The following is a 26,874-nucleotide window of genomic DNA, read 5'->3' as shown; positions in this document are numbered from 1 at the left end:
AGATTATTGTGATTATTAATCTTGGAATAATGGGTTGAGAGGTTGTAATAGATGAGCTGGACTTCTGTTCTAAAAGACATGCAATGTTTGTGTTTAGCTCCTCTCTCCTCTAGCCTTAAGAGTAAGAGGCATCAGATCAAGAGCGACCCTACACCGTTTGGCTATGAAGGTACCATGTGGAAAGCATGGCATGCTGCATGCTGGATGTAGTGTTTGTAAGATGCTTGTTGAGTGTTTTTCTTTATTTCTTCATTAATTTTTCTGGCCAGGTGGTTTTATTTAGACAAAACATTTGGAGTTAAAGATGCTGTTAGGTTTTGGATTTTAGTTTCCAGGTTTACCTCTCTCTGGGACACTTTTAACAGTGGCATATTATCAGCCATGAACTAAAATAAAGTAAGTAAGTGCTGGATAAAGATTAATCATGATCAATCACATCCAATATATACAGTACAGACCAAATGTTTGGACACACTTTCTCTTTTAAAGAGTTTTCTTTATTTTCATGACTATGAAGAATGTAGATTTACAATGAAGGCATCAAAACTATGAATTAACACATGTAGAATATACATAACAAAATTTTTTGAAACAACCGAAAATACGTCATATAGGTTCTTTAAAGTAGCCACCTTTTGCTTTACTGCTTTGCACACTCTTAGCATTCTCTTGATGAGCTTTAAGAGGTAGTTACCTGAAATTTTTATTATATACATGTCTATTTTATATCTAAATATAAATAAAAAAATAATTCACAAATATATACTGTACATGTGTGTGTATTTTTATATGCATAATGAGTATACATAGAGCACACAGATATATTATGTCAAAACAAGCTTTTAATTTGGATGCGATTAATCATGATTAATTTTTGCCCAGCACTACAACAAACAAACAAACAAACAAACAAACAAACAAACACTAAATAAATAAATAAGTAAATAAATAAATATGATGCTTGATTGTCAAAATAAAAATAAAAGAGATGTAACAGAAATGTTATGACTTAAGTATTGACATTTTGACATGTATTTGCAAAATTATTTAACTATGAAGAGTTTAGGTGCAAAAACCTGTAAAATGCTGTCTGATATTTTCTTCTAAATTCTGCATTTTTCCCTGACTCCTGAGTGTAGACTTTTACCTTTTATAGTGACACATTAGTTTTTTTCATTGCTTTTAAAGTTAAGCTTAAATAAAGGAGGCTGAGAAAAATATTAGTTTTGAGAGAAAGTTTCAGATGGCATTTAGAGATTTTTGCATCTGAGCTCTTCATATTTTGATTTAATTTGTACCTTTTTCTTTTTCTGTATTTTTAGTATTTCTGCTTGAAATGGTGTTTTTGTTATTATAATTAGCTTATATCAGTTGTCTGCCAACCCCCTGTCAAATCTGTTGTTTTGTCGTTGGACAAAGATGTTGGTTGGACAAAGTTCTGTTGCTGAGTATCTTACAATGGTTATTTTGTTTTTGTTTTTATTCATTACAATAATTTAATTTAAAAAAAACATTACAACTACACAATAAACTCCAAGAAAGACAAATTCAGCTTAACAAATAACAGCTTAACAGACAACTAAGCACATAAAGGGTCACACATTACTAATTAGTAATTTCCAACCCATTTCTAAATCTTACCAGACTTAAGCTTTAACTTTATCTGTAACATTAAAGAAATAGTTCAACCAAAAATAAACATTACCCCTAAATTAGCTTAACCTAAGGACATCCTCTGTATATATGACTTTCATCTTTCAGACAAACAATCACAGAACTTTAAAATTGGATCCTAGCTCTTTTATACTATATAATGGTGTTGGGTGGTGGCCCACTTTTAAGCTTTCAAAAGTGCATGAATTCATCTAAGAGGTAACCTGTACAGCAACAGGTAGTTAATATATGTCTTATGAAGTTTATTGAAGTGTTTTTGTAGTAGTAATTATATATTTATATATATATATATATATATATATATATATATATATATATATATATATATATATATATATATATATATATATATATATATATATATATAAAGTTGAAGTCAGAATTATTAGCCCCCCTGAAATATTAGCATCCGTGTTTATTTTTTACACAATTTAATTTTTACGGACAGAAGATTTTTTTCCAACACATTTCTACACATAATAGTTTTAATAACTCATCTCTAATAACTGATTTATTTTATCTTTTTCATGATGAAAAGAAATAATATTTTACTGGATATTCTTTGAGACACTTCTTTACAGCTTAAAATCACATTTAAGGGCTTAACTAAGTTAAACCCTCGTTATACAATAACTTGCCTAATTACTCTAATATATATATATATATACCCTAATTACCCTATATATATATATATATATATATATATATATATATATATATATATATATATACAGGGCTTGACATTAACTTTTTTTGTTCACCAGCCACTGTGGCTAGTAGATTTCCAACATTACTAGTCACTCGCCATTTTCACTAGCCACACGCCACACTTTTCTTGTTGGGAAAATATATTTTATATGCATAAATTTGAATTTGACATGCTAAGATGACTTGACTAGATGTTGTGCTATGTCCATATGCCTTCTCATTCTTCTTGTGTGTGCTGTGTATAAGCTTGCTCAGGGTGCATGAGCAAATGGGTTGTCGCAATGCAATCAGTTTTTATTTCACAACTTTTCAGGGCTCAAAATTAAGGATCAACAAATTTATCTCTGACCACACCAAATAAGTATTTCTTAGCCACAATATTTAATGTTTCAAAACAAGGAAAATATAGTTTTAAAAACGCTACATTTAAAAAAATAATTATTCTGCCATCTGTCCTGGCTAAAAATCCCAGATCACCAATTAACTACACATCAACGGGGAGAAATCTCCCATTAAAGCAATGTTATTGTAAAAAAATATATAATTAAACTATATTAACAAAAATAACTGTAAGCAAAAAAAGCAGTTAAAACATGCTGTGTTTGATAATGAAAGGATGATCAAACGCACATGGTTAACATAGGCCTGTTAATAATCTGTTCAAAGATTAATTAAAATAAAAGCAGTAACCGCTGCTGCTTACAAAAGAATATGTGTATATTTTTGTCTTAAGCTCTTGAAAGCAGCAGGTCTGTGGGTGCACGATTATCGCTCTTTGTCCAGTCTATTTCAAAGTGAACCGATCGCAACGGGTTGCACTTCTCTAGGCACGGTTTCTTCACGCAAGTAAATGGGAGCGCGCACGCTTTTTTACAGTCGCGCACATCACATCACCTGTGCGCGTGAGTGATCATCCTCTCGTTCTGTATTTACCTTCTTTTTTTGCTGTTTTGCTCGCTCGAACAGTTATTTTTGTCAATCATGCTGCTTCTCGATTCTAAGATCACATTAGCATGAATATCGGGCCATGCTTATTGTCGAACCCTGCTTTTAAGAAAACTACAATTGAAAAATGACTTCCAACCAGCCAAAGTGGCTTTTGTGGAGGTGTCTGTCTAACCCTCCAGAGCTGAAATCTACCCGCATTTGGCAGGTTGGCGCGTGTTAATGTAAAGCCCTGTATATATATATATATATATATATATATATATATATATATATATATATATATATATATATATATATATATATATATATATATATATACACACACACACACACACACACACACACACACACACACACACACACACACACGCACACTTCCTGTGGTTGCTGAAAGCACATTCTCGTCAACTTTTTGCTGATCTCTGACTCTATGTATTTCACATAATGTACAAAAATTGTTACAAAAGGAATTAATTCCCTAATAAGATACATATCAAGTCCCTGGGGCAGTGTGGTTTAGCTGGATGTTGGATTTATGTTTTTTTTGGAAACTTCAAAAAAATAAATAAATAAAAAAAAATAAGGTCACTGTCCAACAACATTATACATTATGAAAAAGAGCCATGATAAAGGTTAAAACCCCTCTGACTGTGTTCATCTGAAAAAAGAAAGTCATATACATCAAGGTGTGTCAATTATGGGGCAGTTTTCATTTTTGTGGTGAACTATTTCTTTATCTTGACCGTCAGGCTGCCAGATTTATCTAGTTTATCGATTTTGTGTAATTCTAGGTGTTTGTGCTTGTTTGTGGTGTGGTTATAGGATTTATTTTTTATTTCATTTTATTTTTTATTTTTTACTGAAACCTAGTGTCCATTATCCTCTAAGTCTTTTGCTTTGTGCTTTCTGTTGGTTGGACAAAGTTCTGTGAGTGCAAGTGACTTCCTGTGGTTACTTTTTTCTTCTTCTTTGCTGTAACTAATTTGTGCATGGATTGTTTCTTTTAAAAAGGAGGATATTTTTGATACAATTACAGTTTTATTGAAATCAAATTGCATAAATGGTCACACATGACATGGCTAATGTATTATTTACAACCCATTTATAAAATCCACCAAGATATAAGCTTTATCTGTTGTTGCCTTAATCTTGCAGGTGCTACCAAGACACGCGGTTTTAAAAAAGGTTTATCTGTTGTTTCATTAGAGCTGCCATACTTGATCTTAAACCTGTTTTGTTTATCTGTCGTGGTAATTTCATTTGTTTATGCTTGCTCCATGGTGTTGTGGTGGTGGTCTTTGGTTCATTTTTCTAATAATTGCTTTGCTGAACATGTTTTATCATGCTTGTTTTATCATTCTGTTGATCAGACAACTTTCTGTCTTCTTATGGTTACTGAGATCAGTTGCACAACCTTTAGGGATTAGGCTAGTAAAATAAGATCATACTTTATTAGTGCTTATAAACAGTTAATATGTTAATAATAGGCAGGTGATGAGCCAGTAGTAAACTGTGTGAACTGCTACTTAAACTAAAGTGTTACCGAGTTTTTTTTTTTTTTTAAAGAAAAGTAACATTAACATTATTTTTCAAGAAACTCAAATTAGATGAATATATATAGTAAGACAGCACTAATTAGTCACTTATACACAAATGCAATTAAGACAACAGATTAAAAAGACAAAAAGCTTTATCTCTTGCTGCATAAATCTTAACCACGTTGGCTTCCAGATTTGATTTGATTCTTATTTTGGTCAGTGTTCAAGCTTGTAATGTGGTGTTGTAGTGGAGTTTTTCGTGTTTCGTACTCCAAATGTATGATTTTATTTGTTTTGTTATTATATTTATGTATTTACTTATTTATTGTAACAATGTGTTGTGAGTGTTATTTTTTACTGAAAGCTGGTTTGATAAATTTACAGTATTGCATAATTTTACTGTAAAATATACCGTAATTTGAATAATGCAACTTTAAATTGCAGTACCATACTGTATATCTGTCCTACGGTAAAAAAAATAGTTTATATTTAACAGTTAAATACTGCGTAATTTACAAAAATCTTTAATAGTGCAGATACTGTTTTAGTTTTTTTTTTTTGTTCACTGAAAGCTGAATTCATAAATGTACAGTAATGTACAACTTTAATGTAAAATGTACTGTAATTTTTGACAATGCAACTTTAAATTGCAGTAACAAACTGTATAACTGTCCTACAGTAAAATACAGTTCATATTCTACAGGTAAATATTGTGTAACTTACAAGAATCAGTAGCAATGTGGTTACTGTTTTTTTTACTGAAAGCTGATTTCATAAATTTAAAGTATTGCATAATTTTACTCTAAAATAAACCGTTATTTGAACAATGCAACTTTAAAATGCAGTAACATACTGTATAACTGTCCTGAAAATGTGGAAAAAATGTTGAAAGTGTAATTGCAGTTTTTTTTTTTACTCAAATGCCATAAATGTACACTAGTGTACAACTTTAATGTAAAATATACTGTAATTTTGATAATGCAACTTTAAAATGAAATAACATACTGTATAACTATCCTACAGTAAAATACAGGTAAAAAAAAAAAAAAAAAAATATATATATATATATATATATATATATATATATATATACAGTACAATACATATATTACTGTTAAATGTTGTGTAATTTGCAAAAATCGTTCACACTGTATGTACTGTTTTTTATTTTATTTATTTATTTTTTTACTGAAAGCAGATTTATAAACGAGAGGATTAAAGATGACTATTTTTCCAAACTATCCCTAAATGCTAACAGTTGAAATACTGAAATCTGTTTTTCATTCATTATAACCACCAGGTTGCCAGATTTGACTTTTTATCAGTTTTGGTTTCTGCTTGCGTTATGGTGTAGTATTAGTGTTTATTTTTTTTTTTTGTTGTTTGTTTTTTGGTTTACATCAAGTGTGAGTGACTTCCTGTGGTTATTTCCTCTTTTAAGTATTTTTTAAAGCTTTTGGTTTGTTTTTCTTCATCATTGTACCCATTTGTGCATGCCAATGTGAGCTTTCCTATCACACGCGTCCATCCAAAAGGTCATCTTTGATAAAACGCTGAATTTCCTCACAGAAACCATGCGAGATTCCCTTCCAGCCGAGAGAAAAAGTAAAGGTAGCGGCGGTTCGAAGCCCGCTGTGCCGAGGTCTGCGTCTCAGCCAGGTAATCTTGTGAATAGAGCCAACGATATGCCAGTCATATCGGCTTCTCTCGGGTGTTTTGGTCTGTTTTCATTCCACATTCTGTGTCTGACGGTGACAGAATCAGTCAGAGTTATTTTCATCCGGCGCTTCAACATCTTGTCTGCCTTTCACAGAAAAGTTTTTATTTTATTTATTATTTTTTTCCCAAGAAAACCTGAGCACTAGTCTGTATTCCCTGAGCATCGTCTCTCATAAAGATTTTACTGAATGATGTTAACTTTGGTGTGTTTTCTTTTTTTTTCTTTTTTTTTCTTCAGGATGGAGTCAACGGCGTCTGCCTTCAATGGACGCTGAGGATTTCGAGACCATTCCGTCTAGTGCTGAAGAGCTGTCTATTTCCTCTGATGGAGAGGATGAAGGACACAACAAAAACGTAAACATCTTCATCCACGTTTTGTCCACATTTATATTTTATTCACACTCGACCTTTTAGAGGGACATGGATGTTGTCGAGTCGAGATGGAGGATATCTAGCTGGCTCACCACAACAAGAGAATTATGTCACAATCTGCTTACTCTCATATCGTAATTTGAGATTTTCATTTAAATGTATATTTTTTTTATGTTTAATTAATAGTAACATATTTTAATATATTGTTATTTTAATGTAATAAAAGTTTTCTTATGCCTTTTTTCCTTTTTTGGCATATTAACTTGAAGTTAAAATGAAATGTTTTTTAAATGTTAGTATCAGTATTGTTAGTTTTTAGGATGTCCATAAGCCAGTGTGCCCCAAAACAGTGACAAAATGATATATGAATATAAAAAATATCAACATGTAAAGTTTGTAGTTTGTCACTTCTGCCCAAATGTATCAAGGGTTTTATTCACATCATCTCTACTACTGTTTCTCATCACTGCATAGCCAATCAAATGCTCTCAAATATCTGCTATGCTCCGCCCCCTTAAAGACACTTTTTATTTGCTTTTCATTTGATGCACTCGAGCTCAACCACTCTCACTGACAAAGCGGTGATAAAACTAAATTCTATTGGCTGTTTTTTTTTTAAAGGGGAGGAGCTACACTATGTCCTGGCCTCTCTTTGTTTTTTGGTTGAGATTAAGTCAAACAACAAATTAAATGCATATGCTCAGGAAGAGCAATACGCAGTAACAAGTAAATATCAATGTCTGTTTCATGGTGACCAAAGATATTTTCCTCTATTAATATAAATGAGTGAGCAAGTAAATAAATACATAATACTGAGGATGATAATAAAAAAATGTATAAGTATTTTTATTATTAATATTAATATTTGTAAATAATAATAATTATTTTTATTATTATTATTGTTGTTGTTGTTGTTGTTATTATTATTTACATATTTTTATTATTATATTATTATTATTTATTATATATTTTGAGCATATTTGTACATTTATTTGCAGTATTTTTTAAATTATTTTGAAATATATAATTTTAATATGTTTTAATCATAATGTAATATTAGTTGTAATGGTTATTTTTTCCAAACTAATTATAATTTTGAATAAAAATCTAATAATATAATAATAATAATCAATTTTATTATTTTACAATTTAGAATATTTCACACACTAATTTTTCACACAATTATTTTTGTAGAATTGTTTTTCTAATTATTCTTAATTTTTTTAAGTATTATTATTATTGCAAAATAAATCGTACATTTATATGTATATTTACATTTATTTTGAATTTGTTTGTTAATAAATTATTTTTGTAATATTTATTATACAGTATGTTTATTATTTTCCACACAACTTCATTTTTATTTATGTATTTTTTTAAAGTTTATTAATTGATTAATTTATATATCTGTTTATTTATTTGTTTACTGTAAAAAAAATTGCACGAGTATCAGAAGTTTAAAACATTGTTAATTATAATTTTTATTAATATAAACAAAATAAGATATTCAGACCTTTTAACTTTTTTGTCTACAGAAATAAGCAAGATACATTTAGAAAAAACATGAGGTTGACTAAGCTTCTCCTTTGATTCCAGAAACTAGCACACAACAAAGTAGCTAAAGGATTCTTGCTTATGTTTAGTATGAAAGATAAAGTGTATCAACAACAATTGACAATTAACACAGACAGGTCAGATTATCTCAGGCTCTTAAAAACACCCAGAGGATTTTATTTGGGTTTAATCCTCCTGCCTAATGCTGAAAGATCTGCTTGGGTGAGGGGGATTAATAAACAGCACAGCACAAAATCAGTCAGAAACAGCAGAGTTTATCGTCAATCATGGTTTCTACCAGCAGAGGGCGATCTTGAATAAACAACAGAGACTTAACAACATCTCTACTGACTACACACACACATACTCACAACTGCAAGTATCAAACCATACTGCTCATTTCTTTCCAATTGAAGAAAACCCAAAAAGTGGCGGCATGACCCTGACATCATTTATTCTCCTATTTGTGTGTGTTTTAGGGGGATAATGACCGCTATCAGGTGCAGTTGACTTACGAGTCTGGCACTGCTCAGGATCTTTCTGTAGAAGCTGGAGATTTTGTACAATTCCTGGAAGAGTCAGAGAACGGCCTCTGGTGAGTAATGATATCTGCGTTCAGATGTACTGTATTCCTGCTTTACTGAAAACCTCCGGGGAGAATACTTGAATCTTTCACTCCATCATTTCCTCATGTTCATATCAGATTGTTTACATTCATTTAATATAAATTTTATCTTTTAACGTTGTATAATATTTAAAAAATTATAATATTGGCTCGCTTTTGTCATATTTTATATTTCAATTTTCAAATTAAAATTTTTACATTTATTTAATATGCATTTTATTTTTTTTAATTGTGTAATATTCAAGAAATAATAATATTTGCTCACTCTTGTGGTATTTTTAAATTTCAATTTTGAAAAAAATATATTTTACATTTATTTAATATGTCTTTTATAATTTTTTAATAATATTTCAAGTCTTATCATGTTTACATTTAAATTTTTTAAATATTATTTTTACATTTAATTTATATGTGTTTAATTTTTTTATAAATTGTATAATATTTAAAAATAATAATAATATTTGCTAACTCTCATCATATTTTTAAATTTCAATTTTAAAAATATTATTTGTAAAAATGTTGTTTTTGTGTTTTTTGCTATTAAGTATTTTTAGTATTATGCAAAATTACTAGAAAAATGTAAGGTACCGTCCTATTTGACATAACAAATTAAATTAGTTATATTGGAAATTAGTTAATAAATAAAAGGTTTAGATGTCAAAAAAGTTGCTAATAATTTTAACCTACACTATATATGGTTTAGCTTTATATATTATTTTATATATGCATCATTTTAACATATACAGTTAATATTTAAGCTTTTTTAAAGGGGGTTAACTTACCTGGAATAATTGTTCATCTCATTTTAATTTCATGGTGACTTGATTTCCTTTATTATTTATTAAGTCTCACAGCCACAAATTTTTATTCACAAATTTGAAATGTTCATGGATTTTCTTCTCCAAGGAATTTAGATATTCACTCTCTAAGGAGCACATATCATTATAATTGTTGTTGTTATTATTATTATTATTAGTAGTAGTAGTCGTAGTATTGTTATTGATATAATTTTACATCCAGTAATTTCACGCACAATTTTAGTTTCAACACTAAAAAGCTGACAGTCACTAATAAATCTCACTAATGTAGCTCTTTGCTTGACACATCTATTATTGTTGGTTCAAAGACCTCACAAAACAAGAGTATCAATAAAATTGTCAGGCTTTAGAAATAATTATAAAGGTTCAGCATTTTAAATTTGTCTTTATCAGTTTCTGCATTGAAATTAATTTCTTGTCAGGGTGATTTGACCTGGTCCTGATGTGAAAGACTTGATAATAAAATATTCTTGAAAAGAAAACTTTAATAAGTGCTTTGGCATGATTTTATGTTTTATTTCATTCTTAAGAATACAAATAAATTTTCCAACACTGCCTCCCTGATGGTGGCGCAGTGGGTAGCGCTGTTGCCTTACAGCAAGAAGGTCGCTGATTCGAGCTTCGGCTGGGTCAGTTGACAATTCTGTGTGGAGTTTGCTATGTTCTCTACGTGTTCGCTTGAGTTTCCAGTGCTCCAGATTCCCACTACAATCCACAGACATGCGCCATAGGTGAATTGGGTATGCTAAATTGTTTGTAGTGTATGTGTGTGAACGAGAGTATATGGGTGTTTCCCAGTGATGGGTTGCAGCTGAAAGGGCATCCTCTGTGTAAAACATATGCTGGATAAGTTGGGGGTTCAAGCCGAAAAGAAAATGAATGAATGAATAATTGTTTCCCTGATTGTTAATAAATGAAAACCCAAAAAAGCCCACAACTAGAGCAAAATAAAAGCATTTATTAGAGTTAGGCCCTGTTCATGCTTGCCTGATGTGTTTTTTCAATCTGATCAACTAGGATTTAAAGTTTGCTGTCTTAAATCATAACTTTGATCTGAAGCTGAAAAAAGGCATTCTCTTAGCATTCTGTAAGGTTTTGCAGAGTATAAACGAAAACTGTTGCTCTCTGCATCATCTTCCATTGTTTACTTTTGCATTCCAATTTGTGTGAGCTTCAGAAATCAGGAAGACATCAGGAAAGTGGACAAAAGAGGTCGACTGAATACCAAATATGTAAACAGGAATGTGTTTTCCTGTGGTGACACTCACTAAAAGTCTTGAAATATTTTCTTTTACCTTGAAAAATGTGTCCCCCAGAGATAAACATAGGGCTGGGCGATATTGCAAATCACGTTTCAAATCATTCGGTATTGATAATTATTGAATATTTTTTAACAATACATTTAGGAATATCAGAATTTTTTTTTTTTTTTTTTTTTACTTTTCAAATAGTTTTATTAGTCAAAAACAAAAAATATTTAAAACTAATTTCTCATCTTTTTATTATAAAATAAACATAAATGTTAAAGAGACTCTTAAACTTGATAAATACATTGTTACAAAGTATGTGCAATAGTAAAGGTAGATCAATATGTGTAAGGTGTCAATAATAATAATAATAATACAGTAAACTTTAAACTCTGTAAACAAAACAAATTATGATAATCAAATCTGAGCTTTCAAATAAAGAAACTAACCATCTTTATCCAAATACATACTGCAACATTACAAATTTTGAAATTGGTTGACTACATTACACCCTATGTTAAAATATCTTTCAGATGGGGTGCTATAGTTGCTGGGATGCACAAGAAAAGAAACCAAAAAGCCAATTTGGTGACATCCTTTTTTATTTACAATCTCCTCATTCTACAATCTCCTACTCATTTTTGCAACCATCAATCGTTTTCTCAGAGGATGACAAATGGAGAAACCATTGCTGCAGCTCTGATACAAGTTTATGAAGAAAAGTAGAAAGCACTGCAGTGTTTGAATGCACTGTATTTGTCTGAGATAATTAGTCTGTCATTACCTAAGTGAGTATATTCCGTAAAAAGTGTGAACCAGATGGGTTAGTTCTACTTACATAAATCACAGTGCGCTCGTGGCATTCAAAAAATTTCATATGTTTTTCAGTTTGATGTACATGGAAAATACGTTTACGTCTTGTGTGCGCCACGTGCACATCATGTGTACAATGCTCCCTGCGCCGCTCTTTTGGAAATGACAAACTTACACCATAAACTCACGGGCTCAGCAGCCGCATTTTAATAAAACAATAGCCTTCATACCAAAACTTCATATCAAACTTTTTTTTTATTGTTATTGACAATAGTGTGTGGTCAATAAATACCGATAACGATTTTATCATCCAGCCTTAGTTAACAGTTTTTCCATTTTTAAATCCATTCAGTCGATATCCTGGTGTGGCAAGAGCACTTGTAGCTTAGCTTAGCATAAATCATTGAATCGGATTAGACCATTAGCATCTCGCTCAAAAAAATGCCAAAGAGTTTTGATAAATTTCCTATTTAAGGCTGGACTCTTCTGTAGTTACGTCATGTATAAGTCATATGGAGCATTATTTAATTGAAATCATGAAATCATTGCACCTGCTGCAGTCATAGTACAACAGTAACGTTCTTTGATTATTACACCGGAATGAAAGTCTTCCTATTCATATGAGAGGGTGCTCGCTGCAGAGCCATTTGAGGAGAGGTGAGCTCCAGAGAGGGGGAGCATGAGCTGTCGCTCCTCCTCCTGTAAGCTGTTTTAATGCGTACACCAACCCCACCCCTAACCCTACCCCCAGTGACATCACTCGTAGAAGAAGTGCAAAAAAGGTGGAGCTCAAGCTTAAGCTCCCCCTCTCTGGAGCTCACCTCTCCTCAAATGGCTCTGCAGCGAGCACCACTTGATTCATATTGGCCTATAAAATACCAGCCTTTCATTTTCCGTCGGTCTTAGGTCACATTACAAAAGAGTCAAGCTTTAAATTGGAAAAATATTGAAACTCTTTGATCATTTTTGGGCGAGATGCTAATGGTCTAATCCAGTTCAATGATCTATGCTAAGCTGAGCTAAAAGTGCTTCCTCTACATCCAGATAAAACTCAACTGTTTAACTTTAGTGTAGTTGTCAAAGGAGGCTCTTTTTTAAAAATAAATAAATATATAAGTGAAGTCCTAAAAAGCAGATGCTAATGAAAATAGTCATTAAATAAATAAACAAACAAACAAACAAACAAATAAATAAATAAATAAATAATGGTGTGCTTTTCAAAAACAATAACAACAAATCTAACAAGTAGCTATCTTAAAACTTGGCTCATGTTTTATTGATCCTTTCTATTCATTTTTTCCTTTATCATGAACACTCTTATTTTACTCACTCCTATTTTCACGTTATTTACCCAATCGTCTCCTAAAGCAAAGATGGAATAGATGTTTCACAGGGCCTGTTGCACCCCATTTTGAAAGTGCTGAATCCCACTTAATCCACACTAACATTTCTAAAACGAAATGAAAAAGCCAGCAATATTCTGAAGTGTCTCATACATATTTAATCCTGAAAGCTGTCTCCAGTCATTTTCGGTGCTTGAGTTCCTGCTTTGTAAAGTTTTCTCACCAATCAAAGCTCTCAAACCCTTCATAAGAAGTTTTCAGGCTTTCATGGATGTGGATTTTTTGACATTGTGCAGAGCCGAGCTAAAGTTTAGCTTGAGCCACAGGCGGCTTTAAAGTTTGCTCACTTCTGTCAGGTGATACTGTAACCTGTTGTGCGTTAGAGAACATGCACACGACGCAGGTCACTGTCAGAAAGTGTTTTCTGTCCTTCTTTCTTTCTTTTTTTTAAAGGAAGTGTATTTTTACTAAGGAACAAGAAGGAATAATACAGTTTGTAAAAGGCACAGCATATAAAACCTTGCTCTGTACACACACACACACACACACACAAACACACATGGGGTAATGGGAAACAATGTTAAATCTAATGGGGAAAACACCCAGACCATTACCTTACACTCTCTCTCACACACACACACACACACACACACACACACACACACACACACACAATCAAGAAACTTGTTTATTTTTTTGTTTTATCTGCATTGATAATGGTCACCACACACTGGTTCCACCATCATTTTGTGTTGGAACAACATGAAGGAATTAAGTTAACTTACTAGTTTTACAAATGTAAGTGATTGAACATAAAACAAACAAGTTGTCCCCCAAATAAAACTCAAGAATTGTGTTGTTTTAGCTAATTTTAAACAAGTAGTTTGAACAAACGAACATTATCCCAGTATTATTCACCACAGTATAACCAATAAACCTCAAAACGTTAACCTATAATAATGCAACAGTGCAGTTAGTTATTGAAAGTGGTAGTTCATGTGCTGTTTATTTTCTCACCTTCAGGTCATGCAAGATGTACGTGACCTTTTCAAATTCCTCAGTTCTTCAGTAGAATAGCAAAGGTGGTTTTTAGCTGAAATCTTGGTACTTGGTGATTTATAAAATGCAAGTCAACAGCTCGGCTGTAAACAAACACAACGTAAGTTTGAGCTTATTATGCAAAAGAAACTGAACACTTCCAGACTGTTCATGTTTAAAAAAGGTTTTTGGTTTAATAATAATAATAATAATAATAATAATAATAATAATAATAATAATAATAATAATAATAAAAAGCTTTGACTTCATAAGACTTCAGTGTACTGTCAGGATCCAGAGGTGTTCATTTAGTTTTGACAGTATTTTATTTTATTTTTTTTGCCTGTTAACTGTTGTTTTTGTTGCTGTTGACTTGCATTTTATGACTCCACAAATAAAATAATTTTAGTTAAAAGGTTTTTAATGTTCTTCTGAGGAAAAAAAAAACGATCATGTAATAACTCACCTTTATTTGAAAATACAAATGTTTTTGTTAATGGATACAAAATATTATTTTATTTATTTTATGAGTACATGCAAAGTTTTTTAATAAATGCATTGTTTCTTAAGTGAATACAAATATTTAAATTATTACATTTAATTATTACAAATATTTTAATTAGAGTAAATGTATGTTATTGGGTACTTTTTTTCTGGGTGAATGCAAAGTGTCCTGAAGGAACGTTTTGCAAGTAAACATTTTGTAAGTGAATGCAATGTTTCTTTGGACTAACACAAATTAATTGTGGGTTAAAATAAATGTTAAACAAAATGCAATGATTCCTTGGGGAAAAAAAATATTATTATTTTATTTTATTATTATTTTGTTAATTAAGTTTTGTTAGCAAATACAAAGTTTCTTATGGCGGCAAATCAATGCCAATATTATTCGAGCGCAGCGGTGGTGTTTGCGCGCGAGGAGAAGTGAACCGTGAGCAGATTACAGGTCTACACGCGAGAAAACTACAGCTCGCGAGCGCATAGGGGATCTTCACGCATCATCATCTGTGTGCACGATGAACGCTTTCGCGAGCGAGGTCATGCCTACAGCGCGCGCACGCGATCAGTTCTCTCCGCTCACTCACTGGTTCTTCTCTCTGCTCGCGCGAAACAGTTTGGATTTTTGTCAGTCCTGGGGCGGGACTTGGTGTACTTGTTATCTCTAACGCTATTGGCTACTCTGCCTTACCGGAAGTTAGCCGGGATTGGACGCAGGTTAAAAGATCAAGCCATTAAATATATATACAATTTGCAAGTCATAATCATAAGAAACTTTCTGAGAACTTTATGAACTTTATAAGGATCCAATCTCGAGAAACAGTCAAATAATGATAATTAATCTTCTAAAATAATGACTTGCATTCTTGTAACATGACTTTCTGAACCCATTTGATTTGTCCCGTGCAGCACTTGTCTGGTTTGTTGTATTTTACTTCATTATTAACCACAACAGCAGAGCTCATTATGACACTTGGGGTTGATCTTTCTAGGAAATATTGTCTTCAGAAGAGTTTATTTGGTTTTTAGATCTTTCCATACAATGCAGATGTGCAGTGCAGCTTTGTATATTATTATAATTATTAAATTTTTTTGTAATATAGATCAGTGAAAAAAAAAAAAAAAAAAAAATATATATATATATATATATATATATATATATATATATATATATATATATATATATATATATATATATATATATATTTATAACCTGCATATAAAGACTTCAATCAAAAACGATTAGCCCAATCAAACATAAAGAATACAGTGACAGACATTCAGATGGGTGTTTATCGCCACCTATTGAGCAACAATTTAATTTCTAAAATCTTCGTTTGGCTTTACTCACTATCCATTACATTATTCCAATTCAGAGGCATACAAATACCACTTTTTTATACAACATGCCCACATCTTAAAGGTCACATATGCAGTTGAAGTCAGAATTATTATCCCACTTATTTCTTGTTTTATTTTGGCTAGACTAAAAGTAGTTTTTCATTTTTAAAAAAACACACTTTAAGGTCCATATTATTAGCCTCTTTAACCTATTTATTTTTTTCAAAAGTCTACAGAACAAATCATCGTTATACAATAACTTGCCTAATTGCCCTAACGTGCCTAATTAATCTAGTTAAGCCTTTAAATGTCACTGTAAGCTGTATAGAAGTGTCTTGAAGAATATCTAGTCTAATATTATTTACTGTCATAATGGCAAAGATAATATAAATCAGTTATTAGAAATGAGTTATTAAAACTATTATGTTTAGAAATGTTTGAAAAAAAATCTTCTCTCAATTAAATAAAAATTAGGATAAAAATAAACAGGGGGCTAATAATACAGGCGGGCTAATAATTCTGACTTTAACTGTATAGTGGAATAACAGACTAATGGCAATATATTTACTATAAACCTTTGTACTTTATGCACTGCATGCATGTATAGCCTATTTTGTATAACATTGTCCATCTAATTTTTTCTGACTTGTTCTTCATAAGAAAATGAGTCAAGGACAATGAGTCTAAGAAAAAAAAGATTTTTATAAATTTGAACATGTGAGTTCATGTTCATAAATTTGGCTTGAGTTCAGTTTAAATGTAGGTGCTAAACTTCATCAAATGGTTTAAAAACACACATTTAAAGTCTGAATTATTCGTCCTGATTTATTAGCCCATGTATATTTTCCCCCAATTTCTGTTTAATGGAGAGATCTTTTGCCACATGGTATAACTCTCTCTTTCTCTCCCAAGTAATAAAGTTTGTTACAGAAATATATCTCATTATTTTGATATGTCATTATATGACTTGGTCATGATGGTAAGAATAGGCATTATTATGAGATTAATTATTACAAGAAATATCTCATTATTGAAAGTAAGTCTCCACCTATTATTACTGAGAAAGTAAGTCTATTAGTTTCACATTGTGACATTATGATAAGATATCCTATATATTTTTATTTAACAGGGAAACTAGCTTACCTGCGTCCAATCCCGGCTAACTTCGGGAAAGGTAGAGTAGCCAATAGCGTTAGAGATAACAAGTAAACCAAGTCCCGCCCCAGGACTGACAAAAATCCAAACTGTTTCGCGCGAGCAGAGAGAAGAACCAGCGAGCGAGCGAAGAGAACTGATCGCGCGCGCGCGCGCTGAAGGCATGACCTCGCTCGCGAGAGCGTTCATCGTGCGCACAGATGATGATGTGCGCGCGCGGGACTTGTTTTCTCGCGCTGGATCAGTTGAGCGCGCGCGTGAAGATCCCCTATGTGCTCGCGAGCTGTAGTTTTCTCGCGTGTAGACCTGTAATCTGCTCACGGTTCACTTCTCCTCGCGCGCAAACACCACCGCTGCGCTCGATTAATATTGGCATTGATTTGCCGCCATAGTTTCTTGAGGGAACACAAAAGTTTTGCATGTAAACAAACCAGCCTGATCTCACGAGGAAACGTAACTATTTAACGTTTTGTCAGTTTAGTGTCTCATTCATACAAATTTGAGGTCAATTGTATGATTTTAAAAATGAGTTGTCAGTGGGGAATTAGCAAATCGTACTAAGTTGTACGAATGAGATCGTCCAAATTCATATGAATTAGCCACTAAATCAAAAAGTTACAAATTGCCGTAAGATTGTGTTGAAACAAACATTTTGTGATCAAATACAACGGAAATTCAAACTTTTTTTTTTTTTTTTTTTTTTTAAGAAAACTTTCTTGTGGTTGAGCAAATGCCCATTTTCCCAGAGGAACACAAGCGTTTTGTAAATGTTTGCTCAGTGCATTGTTTTTTTGTTGTTGTTGTTGTTGTTGTTGTGGGCCACCATGAATAACAAAGACCTTTGGTTGTCTGAATGATCATTTCAAGGATTCAGCCAATCATGCGGAACCACTTTTGAGCTCCAAGTTCACCAGCACAAAGCTGTATGTTGGTGCTGCTGCCGCTGAACACTGTCTCTCATGTTCTAGGCTAGTCAAGAACCTTAGAACTCAGAAGACAGGACTGGTGCCGCCCACTGTCCTGCAGTCCACAGCAGAGGAACTAGACCTTTACAGTAACTCCGGTACCGCACACCAATCCCAGCAGAAGGACATGACTGACATCATCACTTAGTCCAGAATGCTGGTCACCATTAAAGGGGTCCTTGATTATGATTTGACTTTTTTAAACTTTAATTAGTGTAATGTTGCTGTTTGAGCATAGCTATGATGCTTAAAGTTCAAAGCAAGAGAGAAATGTTGTTTTACAAAATGTATTTTAACCCTTTGATGTGTACGATAGCATCGGTGTAAAGCATTCAGTCATGTGATCAGTTTCTAAATTCAAATCTGCTTTCCTGCTATGCCTTGCATTGTGCCAGAGAAAGACATGCTCAGCATTTGTCATAAATCAAAATGTATCCCTATTTTCAAACAAATTATGCTTATTTTAGGTTTCAGACATTTAAATACATACAAGTTCTAGCAAAACATAATATTTATGGTTTGTAAAATACACCCTGATGTCTATAGAGACGGCAATAATAATAATAAATTGTAAACATAATCGCATGATGTGCTTTCTCTGTTTAGGTAACTATAATGTCATTTATTTAGGGGAAGTTAAGGAATTGTAAATCCAGCAGCTTTAATCTCTATCATGGCAGCACCCATCACCTGTCATAGACCAAATAATGCGATTGTTATCAAGCTGTTTAAAGAAAGAAATGCATGTTCTTTATACATATTTGAGAATAAGATTATCGAATAATTCACAGTATAATTAAGCAGTTTGTCAATAATTGCATAAAAGGGAAAATAAGGTTAAAATGCTTAGGGGCCATTTAGATATTTCATATTTTGGCTTTTCGGCTCAAATTCTTCTAATTCACGCATCAAATTTACTTCACATTAAACGTGGAATTGTTTATGGGTGGGGCGTAGGCATGGGCCGCTATAAGATTCTGATGGTATGATAACCTTGCAAAAAAATATCATGGTTTCACCGTATTGTAATTACTGCCCCAAAATATGCTCTTTTTAAGTATCTGGGTACAAAACTAAAATTTTCCCCCATTGAACACAATATATTTTATTTTGAGAAACATTTTAAATATTTTGGAGCAGTAAACATGTCAGGCTAAATAATTCCAATCAATAATTGAGTTTTTTATTAGTTTCAAAAACACAGATTTTTTCTACAATTTAACATGGTATTTTTGCATCTTTTCTGCTGGATATGCTGTTGTCCCAAAAAAGTGAAATCAAAAATCTTATATATAACATAGGAGCGGTATAGCAGAAAATGTTAGCAGTTTTAAAACCTTGACTTTTTCAAACCCCAGTATATCCTGAAAGCGGTTATCATCCCATGCCTAGTGGGGCGCCTGTCTGCCTGGTGACTCCAGTTTCATTGCTAAATGGCTAACATGGATTTTATTGAAAGAGCAGCTGTGCTTTATGTGCTTTAAGAAGGCTGAAAATGGCATATATGCGTTCGGCACAGTGTCTGGGTCCATTAGATCTTGCTCTGTGAGTTCATAAACTCCTTCAGAAGCTGTGCCTGGATGACGGACGCTTTCAGCCATACTTCCGACTGAGTCGGTTTCAGTTTGATGAGCTGTTGTCCCATGTAGGATGTTTTCCCCTTAGGACACCAACTACAGGTGCTACATCATAATTATGGCCCTACTAGTTCAAGCTTCTGATTGGTTAATGCGGCGCAAATGTTTGCCAAGTTTAATTTTTTAATTAAATTTAAGCAATTCATACGAATCACGTTAAACCCGTCAAACAATAAATTTGCCACCTCATTTATGCGTTAATTACTAATTACATCTTTGCATTGACTTAACATGTTAATCACTCACGATCGATGCTTCATCTGCGTCTGGTGTGAAAGTGCCATAAGATAAGGGTTACCTAGTACAACATATGCCATGGGAGCGCAAGCATAGAAGTGTGTTAAAAAAGTGGTGAAGGAAGTGACGCACCTTGCACTTTCCACTCGGTTTTAGACGTAATGTGTGAAATGCTCCTAAATCACTGGGCTGTGTGTGTCAAATGATAAACTTGATACATCACCATAGAAACTTTAAAGTGATGTGTTCTTAATAGGTCACATTATAAAACCTGTGTCAGAGGGGTCAGTCTGAGCATTTTAATCAGATGTGTGAAAGGGTTAAGACCTAAAACTAAGTAAGGTCTAAAGTAAGGACTAAAACTAGACTCTTGCTGGTTTTGTGACATCACCAACCTTAAAATTTACTTAAAGGGTCACGAAACCCCCCTGTCTTAGCAGGTTGTTTTACACCTCTAGTTTGAAAAAAAGTCAGGAAAGTGGGTGTGTCAAGCTCGGTTTAGGTGGGGGTGTCGAGGGGGGGAAAGAGGGAAGATTTTACATAAAGATTGGAGTTTCCTTTTGGGCACGCGCTGATTTTCACAGGGGCAAAACAACACACAGACGCAGGGGGAAAAGGCAGTGACTGTGATTACATGGACATCAGTAATCGAATTATTAGACAAATTCTTAATTTGTCGACTTCAACTGCAGTTTGGCACTTTCACTTTCATTCAGGAACATTTCCTGCAGGCCCCCCGTGACAAACAATAGATTGGATGCGATGAACTGCTGGAAGAGTGTAGTTTTAATGGAATGTCTGATACTGCATGGCGAATGGGAGAAAAAAAGACTCCCCATTTCTCGGTAACTTAGATTCACTCGGTAGGTAACATATTATCAGAAAGCCCTGTGTGTATAGACTATTTTGTCACAAAAGCGGCAAAAAGTCCTACAACACGGTAATAATTTGATTAAGGTGTTTACACATTTACATTCGAAGAGCATCATTTACAGTGGATCTTTCAGCCTATAATTGTAGTAATATTAACGCACTGTAAACTTAGTAACTAAATCATTTTGTCTGAAGTTAGATCTTTAAAAACTGAAAAAGCTGATGATACAAACTAACTTTTCCATCTAAAAAAACAAAGGGTACTGATCGATCACTTACCAAATCTATAGAGAACGGACAATCATCACCAATTGGAACAACCTCTTTTTTAAAAGGAGACGAGCAGCAAAATTGAATTTCACCATTTCCAGATGAGAAAAGCTCAACTAAAAAAAAAAAAAAGTTCCCTACAAGCGCATTTCAGTCGCCTGTCATGTGCACTGTAATTCACACGTGAGTCCAGCTGCGCTCTCATAGCAGGAAAATGAAGACAAAACCTTCATTGCAGCACATTAATAAATGCAACACTGATGACCAGTGTCTCCAAATTCTTGTTCTTCTACTTGTTTTGGCAACACAACGTGGCCTCTCACTGCCATCTGAACACTGTGACAGGTAAAAGCTTCAAAGCTATCATACATATTAATAAAGTTGCACTGCATACACAATAGAGCTGATTGGTTTGAACCAAGTCTTTCTCATGAATTAATTCTGCACACTTAAAGACGTCACAATGCAGGTTCAGACATCCAGTCTCTACGCTGGAATACACACAAGTATCTAATCGCCGTGACGCAGCTTCAAAGATTTGTTTCAAACCGAGAGAACGAATTTGCTCAAAAAACAAAAACAACCAATTTTCACTTTTATAGTGAAATATAGGTGTCCTAATAGTGTTATTAGCAGGGTAGGACACATATATGACTGTCAACAGCTCAAAAAATGTGTTTTGGTGTTTCGTGACCCTTTAACGATTCCGCACAATTAGACTGTTTAACAAATCAAAACACACTGAGTCAGCCAGCCTATTTCTTATTTCTGAGGTTAGGGCTTCAGAGAACCAGAAAGTCAACAAACTTTTTTTTAGAGAAAAGTAACCATGCTTTAAAAAATAAATACAATAAACACCTTTTAAAATTCACTCAATCCTCTTTGACATACTGTAAGTGGATTAAATCTTTAATGGTGACACACTTTGACCTCTGATGTCAGTCAGTCCTTCTGATTCAAACACATATTTACATGTGAATGCACATAAACACCGTTGTGAATACAGGCCGGGTGTAATTTAAGATGTAGGTCAGTGGATGGCGAGACTGTGCATGACATCATCTCCACTGGCATGCCCTTCATTCCATGAAACTCTGGCGTGCTCACAATGCCACTTCAGTCTTGTTTGTCTGGTTTCCTCAGACTCTTGCTCTTTTGTAACAAGGTGCTGCACATTCCCTAAAGCTTTGAACAAGAGCTGAGGCAGCTGTGGACTCAACTTTTAGAACATGTTATATATTTTATGATGTAGGTTTGTTTTTATTCTTTATAGTTTAAATTTTTGTCTTTGATGACAAAGCTGATTTTATCTTTTCACCCATTACTCTAGTTTTTACAGTCCCATAATCTCCTAGAAATCACCAATGACTTAACTTTGATAAAACAATAACAACAATAAACAATAAAACAATATGTAAACATATTTTATCATAAATAAATATGCTTGTATTTAGTAGTAGTAGCAGCAGTAGTAGTAATAGTAGTAGTGGCAGTAGTAGCAGTAATAGCAGCAGTAGTATTAGTAGTAGTAGCAGTAGTAGTAACAGTAGTAGTAGTCCTAGTAGCAGTAACAGTAGTAGTTGCTGCAGCAGTAGTATTAGTAGTAGTAACAGTAGTAGTAGCAGTAGAAGCAGTAACAGTTGTAGTAGTAGCAGTAACAGTAGTAGTAGTTGTAGTAGCAGTAACAGTCGTAGCAGTTGTAGTAGTAGCAGTAACAGTAGTAGTAGTTGTAGTAGCAGTAGTAGCAGTAACAGTAGTAGTAGTAGTAGCAGCAGTAGCAGTAGTTTAAGTAGCAGTAGTAGTAGTGGCAGTAGTAGCAGTAACAGTAACAGTAGTTGTAGTAGCGGTAACAGTTGTAGTTGTAGCAGTAGTAGTAGTAGTAGTAGTAGTAGTAGTAGTAGCAGTAGTTGTAGCAGTAGTAGCAGTAACAGTAGTTGTATTAGTAGTAGTAGTAGTAGTAACAGTAGTTGTAGTAGCAGCCGTAGTAGTGGTAGCAGCAGTAGTAGTAGTTGTTGTAGTAGCAGTAGTTGTAATAGCAGTAGTTGTAGTAACAGTAGTTGTAGTAGTAGTAGCAATAGTACAGTGCTTTCGGAAAGTACTCATAGTGCTTCACTTTTTCCACAATTTTAATGTTACAGCCTTATAAGTTATGGTCTGAGAGTCCTTCAGATGCCTTTTGGCAAATTCCAGGCGGGGAGTGGCTTCTGTCTGGCCACTCTACCATACAGGCCTTATTGGTAAATTAAAGTTCTGGTGGTTCCAAACATCTTCCACTTACGGATGATGGAGGCCACTGTGCTCACTTTCAGAGCAGCAGAATTTTTTCTGTAACCTTCCCCAGCCTTGTGCCTCAGGACAATCTTGTCTAAGTGTTCTACAGACAATTCCTTTGTCTTCATGCTTGGTTTGTGCTTTGACATGCACTGTCAACCCTGGGACCCTATATAGACAGGTGTATGCCTTTTCAAACCATGTCTAATCAACTGAATTTACCACAAGTGCACTCAAATGAAGCTGCTGAAACATCTCAAGAATGATCAGTGGAAACAGAATGTACCTGAGCTCAATTTAGAGCTTCACGGCAAAGGCTGTCAATACTGTATGTATATGTGATTTTTCAGGTTTGTTATTTGCAATAAATTTGCAACTATTTCAAAAAGTATTTTTTTCACATTGTCATTGTGGGGTATTGAGTAGAGTTTTGAGGAAATAAATTAATTTAATCCATTTTGGAATTAGGCTGTAACATAAAAAATGTGGAAAAAGTGAAGCGCTATGAATACTTTTCAGATACTGTGTGTGTGTGTGTATATATATATATATATATATATATATATATATATATATATATAAATAAAACATGCGCTATAGGTGAATTGAATAAATTATTCATAGTGTATAAGTGTGTGTGTGCGAATGTGGGAGTGTAGGGGTGTTTCCCAGTATTGGGTTGCGGCTGGAAGGGTATCCGCTACAAAAAAACAAATGCCAGAATAGTTGGTGGTTCATTCTGCTGTGGCAACCTCTGAAATAGAGACTAAGCTGAAGGAAAATTGATGGATGAATAAATTTAAAACCTACCTAAGTAAATTATTAAAATAAATTATAGTATAATGAAACCATATTTTGCAGTCTTGACGTTTTGATCATCTAATATTTTGTACAATATGTATTTTATTTATATATTGATTTCATTTTATTTCATATATTTATTTGTATATATTACTGTATCTGCACATTTTATTGTGTGAATAATATTTTGTTAGTCTCAAACTTTTATCTTGACAGTTTTCGCATCCAACTGTAAGTAAATGAGTATCCCAGAACACACAAATGTGTCCAAACTGCAACAGAAATATATCTTTTTACTGTATACTGCATATACCTATCATCATCCTATAGCTTCATCCTAATTGTTGAGTCCTGCAGCTGCTCAGAGCTAAACGTAATAGTGTTTGTATGCTTTCCATTTTGCGCTTCAAGCTTTCCCAGCTGTGCTCGCTGCCAGGAAAACAAAAACCATAACCTTTCAAAAGATGTAAAGTGCGGTAATAACTCTGAAGGTTTGTGTCTTTGTCATGTCTCCTCTGTTTTCTTGTATGTATTGGTCTTGTCCTTGCTATGATCGAGCGCTGCCGCAAGGTCTGGTTTTTGCACCTGTTTTCTGTTGCTCTTGAAGGAATGACTGCATCACTCAGCTTCTCAATCTTCTCTCTTTTAGATATTTTCAGTGACCTCTGCACCGCCGCACTCACCGATACGGAGGATGATATCGGTGGGACAAATCCTGCTCAGGACGGCAGATTTACATGCTAAACATCCCATGATGTGTCTTCGATTTCCACAGCACCATCCTTATCCACAATTTTCTCTACAATGCAATGAGGTGGCATTATTTTCCTCTGTTCCTCATCCTGTATTATAAAAGCATCTTATTAGAATGAACAAATTACTTTATGCAGACCACAAATTACCACACAAACTCAAAACAAGCCTTTCTGCCTCAATAGAACGTGTGTTGTTATTACTGTATTGTAGGAAATACAAAGAGAAATTAATCTGGAGGATTAAATCTCCACACATATGATCGTGACACTAATGTCATTAAAATAGTGAGTGCAATGTTATTTTGATGAAAATAAAGCACAAAGCCAAACATACCTCATAGTTTGGGATCAATACGATTTTTTAAGTGTTTTTTTTTAGACTATTCCGTTCATCAAGGATTCATTTATTTAATTGGAAAAACAAATACTGTACAGTAAAAACTGCATAAATTATGAAACATTATTACGGTTAATATGATAGTTATATTAGTGAATGTAACTTTAAATTGAGTTCATTCATGTGATTTGAGCATCAGTAGTCTCCATCTACCTTTTTTTCTGGGCATTTTGCATATGCACATAAAAAAAACAGTTGATGAAAACGCCATGATGCAAATAAATTTTGAAAACACGCATAAAAAAAACTTAAAACGATAATAAAAGATGTGCATAAACTACGATGGAAATACTTTTACAGCACAAATTTCAGAATGTGCATTAAAAAGATCATGTGATTTTGTGATAAGAGATCATGTGATGATGAAAATGTGTGTGAATGGACAAACCAGCAGGCTGAGCACATTGTAAAACATCTAAAATGTTGTTTTGGTCATTCTAAAACGCCTTAACCGTTTCAGTATTAGTGTTGTTATATTATTAATGACCTCCAGAATCAAGAGCGTCTGTGCTCCGTGTCTGACACCGTCAAATGCCACTGCACGTTCACTGCCTGTCAGGATTGCCTTCTGAGGCGCAAGTCATTTATTAGATGAAGAAAAGATTGCCCAGCTTCTCCTACCTCAGTAAATTCAGTTTTTTGCTGTTAATATTTGGCGCCAGTTAGTCAGGAAGTGGCAATTTTGTTCGCTTTGACTCGTGGGATGGAATCGCAGCTTTATTTGAACGTCTTTTATGCGATAATCCAGTTTTGCAATCCAGTTCTTTCGCATTTTTGGATTGAAACATAGCTATGTTATATCATAACATAGCATAATCCTTCAGAGAAAATTATTATATCCTGATCTGCTGTTCAGGAAACATTTATTATCGTTACCATCAACGTTAAAAAAGGTTGGGCTGTTTCATATTTTTGTGGAAACTGTGTGTCATGGTTGTGGCTTGGGAAAAAGGAGCGAGGACTCAATTGCAGAAAATAATATGGGTTGTATTATTAATAATAACGTTTTTTAAAAAGGCAAAACAAACAGATGAACATAATTAACTAATAATGGGTTAACAAGGAGGGTGGGACTAGACAATAGGCGAGAGAGCACATGACACAGAGACAACACAAGCCATGTGCTCACATAAAACGGGACAAAAACACGTAGCCAATGAGAGAACTCATTAACCACGTGTTCACAATAACAGGACAATGCTAAAGCACGCAGCCACAATGTAAACACAGAGCCACGTGCTTGGACAACACAAATAGACGCAAAACACAAGCACACC

The 26,874-nt window shown here is 33.5% G+C and overlaps 1 protein-coding gene across 45 annotated transcripts in view; it reads left to right on the top strand.

Annotated features, from left to right (window-relative positions):
• Positions 1-25,984, top strand: part of mcf2l2 (MCF.2 cell line derived transforming sequence-like 2) — a 198,625-nt gene extending 172,641 nt beyond the window's left edge. For 14 of the 45 annotated variants that reach the window (XM_073916431.1, XM_073916430.1, XM_073916424.1 and 11 more), the window contains 3 exons: positions 6,826-6,941; positions 8,993-9,108; positions 25,095-25,984. In XM_073916431.1, the coding sequence (XP_073772532.1) occupies positions 6,826-6,941; positions 8,993-9,108; position 25,095 (233 nt within the window). In that variant the 3' untranslated portion in view covers positions 25,096-25,984. Of the gene's footprint in view, positions 1-97; positions 170-4,485; positions 4,516-6,437; positions 6,528-6,825; positions 6,942-8,992; positions 9,109-18,359; positions 18,455-25,094 lie in introns of all 45 variants that reach the window. The other 31 variants (XM_073916395.1, XM_009305853.5, XM_073916398.1 and 28 more) reach the window with 6 other exon arrangements.
• The last annotated feature ends 890 nt before the right edge of the window (positions 25,985-26,874 follow it).

This window comes from Danio rerio, chromosome 11 (assembly GCF_049306965.1).
Source record: "Danio rerio strain Tuebingen ecotype United States chromosome 11, GRCz12tu, whole genome shotgun sequence".
Classification (NCBI taxonomy): domain Eukaryota; kingdom Metazoa; phylum Chordata; class Actinopteri; order Cypriniformes; family Danionidae; genus Danio; species Danio rerio.
This window is presented reverse-complemented; position numbering and strand designations above follow the sequence as displayed.